Source organism: Larimichthys crocea, chromosome IV, assembly GCF_000972845.2.
Source record: "Larimichthys crocea isolate SSNF chromosome IV, L_crocea_2.0, whole genome shotgun sequence".
Lineage (NCBI taxonomy): Eukaryota > Metazoa > Chordata > Actinopteri > Sciaenidae > Larimichthys > Larimichthys crocea.
This window is the reverse complement of record NC_040014.1, coordinates 3,130,100-3,140,847: the sequence shown is the minus strand read 5'-3', so window position 1 is coordinate 3,140,847 and position 10,748 is coordinate 3,130,100. Positions and strand designations below refer to the sequence as shown.

The 10,748-nt window shown below is 39.5% G+C and overlaps 1 protein-coding gene across 7 annotated transcripts in view; it reads right to left on the bottom strand.

The window, feature by feature from the left end:
- Positions 1–122: 122 nt before the first annotated feature.
- Positions 123–10,748, bottom strand: part of vav2 (vav 2 guanine nucleotide exchange factor) — a 195,297-nt gene continuing 184,671 nt past the window's right edge. For 4 of the 7 annotated variants that reach the window (XM_027278576.1, XM_027278578.1, XM_027278577.1 and 1 more), the window contains 8 exons: positions 8,870–8,941; positions 8,595–8,656; positions 8,158–8,274; positions 7,487–7,574; positions 7,278–7,401; positions 4,161–4,247; positions 3,577–3,731; positions 123–2,205 (listed from right to left, as the gene is read on the bottom strand). In XM_027278576.1, the coding sequence (XP_027134377.1) occupies positions 2,158–2,205; positions 3,577–3,731; positions 4,161–4,247; positions 7,278–7,401; positions 7,487–7,574; positions 8,158–8,274; positions 8,595–8,656; positions 8,870–8,941 (753 nt within the window). In that variant the 3' untranslated portion in view covers positions 123–2,157. The remainder of the gene's footprint in view (positions 2,206–3,576; positions 3,732–4,160; positions 4,248–7,277; positions 7,402–7,486; positions 7,575–8,157; positions 8,275–8,594; positions 8,657–8,869; positions 8,942–10,748) is intronic. The other 3 variants (XM_027278580.1, XM_027278581.1, XM_027278582.1) reach the window with 2 other exon arrangements.

Genomic DNA, 10,748 nt, shown 5'->3' with positions numbered 1-10,748 from the left:
TTTGTCCACTACATAAAAAGCGACTAGACCCCGCCCCCCCCTCCCTTCTCTTATTCTAGACAACATGGAGGCCTCCTGTGCGTCTCCCTCACACAGTGGTAGGACTTGTTTTTTCGGAGCAGTCAGCCATTGCAATAACACACATCATAGACAGTCAAAAGTTTAGAAACTAAACATATCAGTATATCCTGCTTCATAAGTCTCTGTGCACCAGCCAGAGCTGACATGCTCAGTCTTTGCTCTTTACTTCACAGTGGGGTGCCTGAATGCTTTGAGCTCAAATTGATTTTTTTTTTTCTCACCCATTTGAAGCAACAAGATAGTGTTCACTTTATATTTATATTCCATAATTTACCCTTTTTAGTCAAGCGTTTCTTATTTCCTCTTCCCCTTTGTGTGCTGACAGTATTTTTTTAAAAGGTTGGAAAAGACTAATCATTGTGAGCGCCAAACAATCTATATCGACATGGAAATATGTAGGTGGAAGATATGAAAGTTGAAGGCAATTGAGTCAGTACTGCATATTAAATTAAATGCAAACATTTCAGAAAATGCTAAGCTGACAAAGTCAACAAACATCTTAATATCTGTAGAACTAGAATTAGAAAAGTGTCTGGTACATCTATGCTCTCAATAGAAAACTGATCTATATGCCAAATCTGTAAAAGTATTTATAGAACAAAGAAATTACTGGAAGTAAGAGACAAACACTGAGCACTGCACCCCCAGATAATCATTAAATGATTAACGGCTCGTTCTGTTAGCACACAAAGTTTTCCTTCAGATTCGACATTTTCTGACACTATTTAATTTTCGCCAGTCTGCACAGCACCAAATTTGGATTTCACATATGAAAACTGGTTAACATTAAGAGAGAGAAAAAAAAAATCCCGTCACCTGGATCACCTGTAAAAATAAGGCAAAGTACAAAAAAAATCATAACAGTTGTTCAGACTCCATGCAGACATTAAAACATGGCTGAATTTGGCTTCAAATAATAATACAAAAAAAAAAGTTGGTCCAGTTTTTAAAATTTTAAATATAATCTTGATTCTGTGAAAAAAAAAAATCAAACAATAAAACAATGAACACCGCGATTTAAAATCATGAAGTTGTAGTTGAGTGGAATGTCTTGATGTTTCCCTTTTGCATCCAGCTGATTGCACCCATAGACTTGTGACGCCAAGATCGACGTGAACTGTGCATGTGATTGTTGATGGCTATAAAAACCCTCCAACTGTCTCTGTGAGTTCATCCAGTCACCAGTCAGGATAAGTTAAATGATTCACCATCTTGTTTTCGAGGGCTAGGAAGGCGAGCAGAAGTGCCTCTCCCCTCCTTTAGTAAAGTCCTCTGGACGTGTACGAACTGTCTTTTCGGGGATGGCAATGCTCTTCACTGGCTGATGTTGAGGTTCAGTAAGCGACCACTCTTCAAAGGCACCGTACTGTACATTGGTCTGTGTGTGTTTGTTTGTGTGGGCCACACATGGGCACATGCATACATGGAGAAGTAAAACCAGTCAACAAAGTCGATTCCTTCCACTGGTGTCAGCCCACAAGGCATCACCATGACAACTAAGGCAAAATCTCAACATGAAAACAGAGCGTCTGTCTTTTTTTCGTCTTATTTTAGTTTTTCTCGCCTGATTCCTTGCTCTTACTAAAATCCCCACAATAATCATTAGTAATGATAATAATCTCTATTCAATAAATTATCTATACTGTACAATTATTTCACCTCGCATAGACCTGCAACAAAGGGGAGCCTTTTTCCAAAGTAAAGCTATCCACAGTCAGTTTCTGTTTCTGTGTCCTCGGTTCAGTAAAGCCTCTGCAGAGCACACAGAGGTTGACAGACAGCAAGCCAGTTTTTTTTTTTCTTCTTCTTCTTTCCTGTACAGAAATTAAACAGGACATCCTCCAAAAAAAGAAATCAAATCCAAACAAAAAGCAAAGCCGATGCATAATTGAAGATACGGGGTAGAAACACTCGCTGAAAAATGAGTATCCAGCAAAAACAACAACAACAAAGTTCTTTTTTTTTCTCCTTGTGTTATTTTCCTGGTGAGAGTGAGCACTTTTCTCTGAGAACAGTAGATAGAAGGTTAGATGGTTCCTGATTTAAAAGAGAGCCAGGCTGGCAAACATCCATGCCTTATTGCACTCCTTCTTCATCCACGTAGGTTGAAGGAAACCATCCAATCTGAAACATAAAAACAGTAATTATCAGAGATAACAGCTCCATAGTAGCAAATGTAAACAAGAAATGTTCATTGACTTCCAGTTTGGGTATACTGCAGTAAAACAAACATTAAGTAACACTAAAGTGAATCCACTGTATGTGCAGCATAAATGCCTTGAACCAAGGCCACTGTACTCTGCCTTATCTGGCTGCAGGATGTGCATTATTTAGATACATCTTAGATATAGCAAACTGTTCCTGAAAAATACCGGAAAGGCTACTCCAAACACGACTTAAGTTGTCGCTAGGCAACAACATCTCCTGCTTGTCCGAATAACAAGTCGGTAGTTAATTAACAGAGATAGTACAAAAACATGTAAATGCAAATTATATTTGTGTCACTGGAAATAAATCAAGTGGGAGAATGCACCTTAATCTGCGCAGTTGTGGAAAACAATGCACTCCTCGAAGCTGCGTGTTGTTATTCAGCTAAACATTGATTATTTCTCAAAATTATTTATTTCATATCCTCCTTATATAGTGCTGCTGTGCTGGCTCCTCTGTAACTTTTTAAGGGTCAAGTCAAGTGACCTTGAGGTTTCAAATCTTTTCTAATAATGTGGCAAAAAAGTACTGACTGCAGTGAGGACCGATAATAATCTAAGAATCCACTAATTGCAGAGAAATTGCAATGCATGCCCTCACAGATTAACTTGCACTGACATGCATATTTCCAGATCCAGATTCAGAAAACATTAACAGCAGGTTTTTATTGAACCAATTTGAGCACATTTCTCTAGATGTGCTCTTTTTAAGTGATTGTTATTGCTCACAAATTAATCTTGCACAATTAATATCTTTATATAAACAGAGTTGGCAGCCAGATGGTTTCCTCTGACATTTGTCAGGACGCTGTCTCATGGTGACAAAGATGACTTTTTTAAAAACTTATTTCCAGACTGCACTTATTAGACCAGACTGCACAACATCCTATAACCCAATTTAGCGGTGTAATAGCACAATAGTTAAGTGGGTACACTCATTCCACTGCGACACATTAACACTGTCAGATTTACAACCTCATGGGGAACATCCCTAGAATAAAAAGCTTACATCACATCCAGTTTTACTGCCAGTGTATTAAACTGGCACATTTCCCAGCAGTCAGGCTTTTACTTTTCTCTTTCAACCACCTGCTTTAGAATGCCCACAAAACCCATACATACATAACATAATGAACCTAATGAAACTAGCGGTGGGATCTGTTTTTAATCAAATGGAGGACAGTACTAATCTATAAAGATTACAGCACCCAAAACGTTCACTCTCTATATAGGCTTTTCCGTCTGTCCATTATCACCCTGATAAATTTAAATTTCAGGGTTTACTCACTCGTCCGTTGGCCTCTCCTTTCCACCATCCCTGGTCTCCACCAATCTTGCTGTAGATTTTGACAATGTCTCCTTCTCGCAGAGACAGCTCTCTCATGTCTCGTGCTGCAAAGTTATACCTGGCCACTGCTGTGCTGACAACGCGAGGAGTAAACACTGTGAAAACAAAAAAAAAAGAAGAACAAATGGATTGCTCAATTGATTGAGACAGACAGCTTTCTACTTGATAAAATATCTATCTATAATAAGTTATTCATCACTGTTCTAGGTGGAAAGTGTGAAGAATGATCAGAGGGAAGATGGTCAGTTTTGTGTTCAGCATGACACAACGTAGTCAGAAAATAACAAATGAACATGATGGGAGAGGACAAGCCATTTCATAATGAGACAGGAAATTAGTTTTCTTTCCACGATTTAATGAGGGAGTGTCATCCCGGGAAGAACAAAAATGTTCTTGATGATGAAAAGAGCACCACAGAGAAGAAGCAACGAGGTCAAGAGTATGGATTGTATTATGAAACCACAGGTGATGAGCTGCACGACGACAACAGAGGCAAGAAAAGAAAGAAAAAAAGAAGAGAGTACCTGACCAAAAAGGAGCTGAGCTCTGAGAAGAGAAGTTGAGGCCCTGCGGACTGAGGAAGGAGAAGTTGTAGGAGGCGCAGGTGGCTGCTGAGAGGAGAAGAGAAAGAGGAGGAAATAAAGCTGGAAAATGTTTTTTAAAAAGGAGCATGCACGCAGAGCTGGAGCCAGAGAAACAGAAGAGCTTGTGCGATGAAGTTGTCATTCTCTTTAACGACAGGGTTCGCTTTTCATGATCTTCCATCTTGATAATTTTGTTGTCATGATTTGACTGATTTAGGGGTGGGACTGAAAACAACAATTTGTTCTTTTAAAAAAATAAAAATAAATAATAATAATAATAATAATAATAATAATTTGTGGATTGCAAACAGGATCATTGTGAGGACTGTCAGTTTATTCCCTGATGTAGAGGCTTAAAGAAAAGAGACTTTGTTCTCAGTTTGACATGCCTGCAGATACAGCCAGAGTATAATGGGTGAAACCCCAGTATCAACCATCACTTTCTTCTTTACTGTACAAAATTGTGTGATGAGATTACAAACACACAACATGGTGACTGCCTGACTTTGAAAGTGTGAGATATAAATCGAAACCTGACCTCATCCGCCCTTTGATCAACGCTGTACACTCTCCCACACAATGTTTGTCTGAACTCATACTCCATATGTCTGTACAGTCCCTTTGAAAGCTATACAGAAAGACACCCATTGTCTTTTTTGTATATTTTATTAAAATTACAGACAGTAAGTATATTTAAAACAAGATTGGCCACAGTGGTCATTTTGACTGTATACCCTATAGATGGTATATGATTTCACATCATATATCATTGCTGCATTTCCCACCCTTGACAGTGAATGTCCCTGTTCCCTAGCAACTATTTGTTTTTTTTTTGTTTTTTAAAAAAACACAATTACAAAGCTAAAGCTGGATTTAACTCTGAGCTAAACTGCAGGAAAGACAGTGAATATCAAAAGGAAACGTCAGCAAAAGAGAATAACACAGAGGCTTCAGCTGCTTCAGGGTCTTTATGACGTGGAGTCTGATGGAGGAGCAGGTCCAGATACTGATGTCTCTTGGTCCCTTGAAAGTTCATCCAACACTGGCTCTGAGAGTGATTCAGAGAATGAACATTTCCCTTCCTGGTGTTATAGCACAATTCATATACAGTACAGGTTCAAATTAGCTCTGATAAGATGTTTTTAGTTATTCCTAGATTTTGTATTGATTTTTGAAATTGTATGCAAACAGGGCTGCACTAATTAGTTTCATACCTTGTTTTGCATGTATATTCACCTGGTATTAAGATATAAGATATAAGATTAAGCTACACTAATATATTATAGTATTATATTATCTCTCACTCGATGAGATTCCAGTGGTGACTGCGTAGGATTGTTTGTGATTCACACTTTTTCAATAACTGCTGTAAAGTCCAAAAGTCAGAATTTATTCTGAAACGATAGGTGAATCATATCCAAAAGTCACAACATGTTTTTATCTAATGAAATATTCTATTTCAGTCCATATTTGTTGGCATTTGTCCTTTTAAAAATAAAAACAAGTTTGCTGCACACAGAAAGAGGCACGAACCTGCTGGGATTGCAGTAGTTATAGAATTCTGACCACATGTATGAATGTATGACCACAGATCCTTCCTAATCCCAACACTGTTTCCATGAACACCTGTGGTGTGTGACACGCCAGCGAACAACAAAATGTGCGCTTGAAAACACAAACAGAATTGTCTCCATTTATTTCCGAATTCAGCCAAAACAGGAAGAAAACAATCCTTGCTGTGGAGGCCAGTTCTTCCTCCAGATCGAACAAAGGCTGTCCGATGTAGGACAGGAGCCAGTGCGAGGTCCGAGCCAGTATTGATACAGTCTAATGGACAGAGAGGGGTGCCAATTCAGACAGCTAGTCCACAGATCATTGAGTTATCTGACAAGCTCTTCCTCTTTGTCTTTCTCTCTTTATCTATTTCACACTGTCACCCTCCTTTCCTACCCTATTCCCCTCTGGGCACTCTGCCTGAGTCAGGAGAGTCACTGGCCTGGGCAGGAGTAAAGACGAAGAGAGTGGGAGGTAGGGGAGGTCTGTCTCATTTATTTTACCCTTCCTTGCTGTATCCACAGCCAAGATGGCAATTTGTAAGCTGGACCTGCATGTTATGTCTCTCCAGTCACATTAGTGTTATCATAATTATTCATAGAAAGAGGCAGATACAAAAGTTGAAATGCAATATGCTGGGCCAATACTCCATCCACCGATTATAATTGTCTGGCTCATGATGATAGCAGACTAACCAAATAAGCCCATACAAGATATCTTTCTCCCTAGTCCTCCAGCTCTTCCTGTGTTAGTCAGAGATGTTCACAGGTCTGATAGGATCTGTAATTCCTCCAGTGTGCTTTTTGGGTCTACCCAATGGTCTCCACCCAGCTGTATGTGTCTTGAGTACTGACACAGGGATGAGTCATCCGAATCAGATCAAACTCAACTGAGTACTTTCGACTCAACTGAGGAGCAGTTCAGTTCCTTCCAGATCAGGTCTGAGCTCCTCGCCCCCATCACCATGGGTAAACCACCTTGCAAAAGAAAACTGATTTTGTCTACTTCTATCTGAGATCTTTGTAATTCTTTTCGGGATTACCCAAACCTCATGGCAAAAGGTGATCGGCTGTTCAATCAGGATGGATTCCCTAACGAACCCTTCTGGAGCTCTCTTCTAGAGCCCGGTTGCAGATGAATGCTCACTGGCCAGTCCAAGACTGAACCTAAGAATTGGGGGTGTTGTCAACTGGGCTGAAAACAACAGTATATTAACCTAACACAGTGCATACTGTAGTTCACTTACATCTTACATTTTTTCTCTCCAAAGCCATCCTCACTATTTGTAACTATTCTCTGTCTTAGGAGTTGCTTTTCTACCCCAACCAGGCAGATAAGCATCGATCAATCAGCTGACTTTATCGCTCATCATATACCTGCCCTAACCCTACTTTAACGCCATGTGTTGGTATTGGCTGATATTTTATTCTTACTTTGGGTCTGTGACTCCAACTAACTGCACAAAGTAAATGCTTGAGTAGAGGAACATTTGGAAAGCTTTACCTGGTGAGCGTGTACTAGCCCGAGTTAGCGAGCGTTCTCTTGACTTGTAGGGGTATCGCAATGTGGTATCTAATAACTTGAAGCTTTCTTTCAGTGAATGGGCCTGATAGTACTCCACCAGCTCCTGTTATAACAAATAATACAGAAGGATTAAAGATTGAACCATTTTATACTGACATTGACGTAGACATCATATACATATGACTTACCAAAAGACTCTCAAACTTCTTGGCCTCTGTGATGTGAATCCAGCTGTCTTTCTCAATGACTTTGATGTGTTTTACTTCGTCATTGAATCTGAAAAGCAAACACCACAGGTAAATCACCAAGAGGAACAGACATTGTTTACAGCTGTAATCGGATTAAACATTTTCTGTTTTACAATTACTTATTGTTGTGCTTTAACTCTCATGCGCCTTTGGGATAATGTGCTCAAGCTGCTGTCAACATTAAATATTTTGTTGTATACCTGAAGGACTAATAAACCAAAAATAAAGTCATTCTCACAAGCTAAAGCCGACTGTTGGATTTGTTTGATCATTTGTCTAAAAGCTGGTCCCCACGGGCCCCTTTACACCTGTCTTAAAGACTTGCAGACAAATGTGCTAAAGCATTTCTCTCAGTGCATCAATGTATGACAGCTCCGGTAAGAGCTCATATATTATTTTTTTCCCTAGGATGCATTTTGTCAATGAGAATGCACAAAACACAGGATTAACAAAAAAAAAAAAAGCAATTACTGAGTGGTAATTAGTCGGAGCTAAAAGATGCAAGAAAGAAGCTGACTGGGGCATCCTGTGAGAGTTTTTATTCCCAGTGCGATGTGGAAAAAAACGTTCCCTTGAGATTCTCCCTCTCCTGTAAGATGTGAAACACTCACTTGATGCTGATGGCGAACCTCTCCGCCTCGGCTGTCCTCTCTCTGATAAGGTAGGTCCCACTGCTGTGGGATTTTAAAAGGTTGTCGGCCTGCTGGCGCTCCATGTTCCCTGCAAACCTACAGAGGAGCAGATAATAAATGTTGTGACCTCCAAATACAAAGTTACCGTATATAATCGAATGACACTGGAAAGGCTTTACAAATGGTGTGACATCAAACAGCCATGTAGTAATTAATCTTTTGGTTGCGGTCATGTTTGGGGTCAATTAGCTTTAAAATGAACTAACGCATGAAGTTAATAGTAGACTAGTGTTAACAAGAATAGATCTGCAGTAATTCAAGAATAGTGACCTCAGGGTAATGGTAGTATACAGTGTATATGGCCTTAAGTACAAGGACAAAATAATTCATAACCTTATAAAATAAAGGGGTCTTACCAAGGATATCCATAGTAGTCTGCTTCCCTTGAGGGTTGCCGGCTACATAATGACTGGAAGGGCTGTCAGAAATAACAAACACAGCATATTAAATAACTTATAAACAGAACAACTTCTGCACAACACAATGGTTAATCATTTATATACAGTATATGTCCCACACAGGTAGTTAAGTATACACTGAAGAGAAAAGGGCTGCTGTGCCCTGAGAAATCACACATACTGTAATGACTTCTTCTTCTAATGCCTACTGTACTTGTATGTGGGTGACGTACCTTTGGGTCCAAGTAAGGTTTGACACAAGAACTGGGGAAGAAACCACTCTTTTGTGTTTGTATCAGCTTCCCCTGCAAGATAAAGGCACGTTTAGTTGTACAGCACTTCAAATATGGAGGCAATTAATAGTGTCAAACAGGTGCATTAAAAGATTGCAAAACACAACGAAAAGGAAAACATGTTCAATTAAAGCAATAGATAGAGCCACTGAAAAATTCAGCACATAGGATGGAGAAACAAGTAAAACAGAGGCAAACATTAAACTATGCCAGGAAGTCAAAGGAAGACAGACTGCACCAATTTTCACCAGACTGACTTTTTCTAGACAGGAAAACATATGTGAACGAGAAATTAGAAAACAATAAATAAATAAAAATAAACAATAGACTATATCCTACATGCATTACATGCTGCTAGGGGTTGCATTTACAATAAACTGAACACATCTGTCAGGTTCAGCCTTCAGCATCAGACATAAGTTGATATGCCTTCACTGCCTGCTACCTGAAGCGATTAATTATTAATCGCAACACTGCACTATTCTAGAATGCGACATACGGGTGTTACACAGGGTCAAGGATATGTACTGAGGTCACTGTAGGGACATTGTTCTTGTTACAGGGTTGTTACAGGGACATTGGACACTTCTCCTGGAGATATAGAGCTGTTGGCATGGTAACATGTGTCCTTTCCTCTACCATTTAGGGAGATGGAGTGGTTGTGGTACTATTCTGAGCGCATATAGACGAGCCGGGAAGGACAGCATCTTCAGATTTGAGGCGGCAACATAAGGTCATGACAAGTGTATTGTTAGTCCGCCATTCTGCCTGATTGAGCTTCAAAAAACCTTTCAGCACAAGACATCTTGTACTTATCTCTGCTGATGAATAACACACATTGCACCACTTTTCATTTTTATAAACAAAAAACATCTGCCAATGAAAATAATAATAATAAAAAAAAAAAACTGGTTCAACAGATTACATTTTACATGCATTACACATCGATGCTGGTAGGTGTTGCACCTACAATAAAATTAAGACACGTGTCAGGTTTACCCATCAGTGTCAGACTAAATTTGAAATGCCTTCTCTGTTTGCTACCTGAAGCAATTGATTTTTTAATCTCAGCGCGGGCACTGAGAGTTTCAACTGTCATGCCACTGGGTAAGGGAGGCATAAGGTAATGGGTGAGTTTGAATTGATGGCCTCAGAAGGTTGCCCTGAGTTATTCTGGGAAAAGCTAGCCAGACACAAAAAGCTAAAAGTGTTTAATAGTCAGTGATTCAGCAGGAGTTTCAGAAGTGCCTGGAGCCAGTAGAGTTACAGCTCCTGTCGTCCAGTTTTTCAGGTACAGCTTCACTTATGTTCAACTAAGAGAAGTTTAATGTCATTGATAAATCTGCACATTTCAGATTCAGAAAAACTGTGTGTGTGACAGGTCCTTCAGAAAGCAGCACAACTTGAATAAAAAATGAAAGGACTCCCATGGGTATGTAAGTAAACTGGTGCCAAGCAAGCTCTGTGAGTGCGACAGCTTGCTGGAGTTTTTATTTTATTCTGAAGAATCCTACAGTAGGTTTGTTGCTGAAATATGCTGAGTCATAACAAAGAATTGGACTCCAGTTTTAAAGGAGTTAACTAATCCCTGTCACCTTATATCATAAGTCTCAGTCTCTTCACCTTTTGTTCTGTGCTGATGGTCTAACTTTGATACAATGTAACTGCAACTTCCCTGATAGAAGATTATCATGTCTGTACACTGAATATAAGACCACAGTTGGCTTAGCATAAAAGTTGGAAGCAGGAGGAAACAGCTTTCCTGGCTCTGTCCAAAGGTAACAAAATCTTCCTAACAGCACTCCTGAATTAATTCACA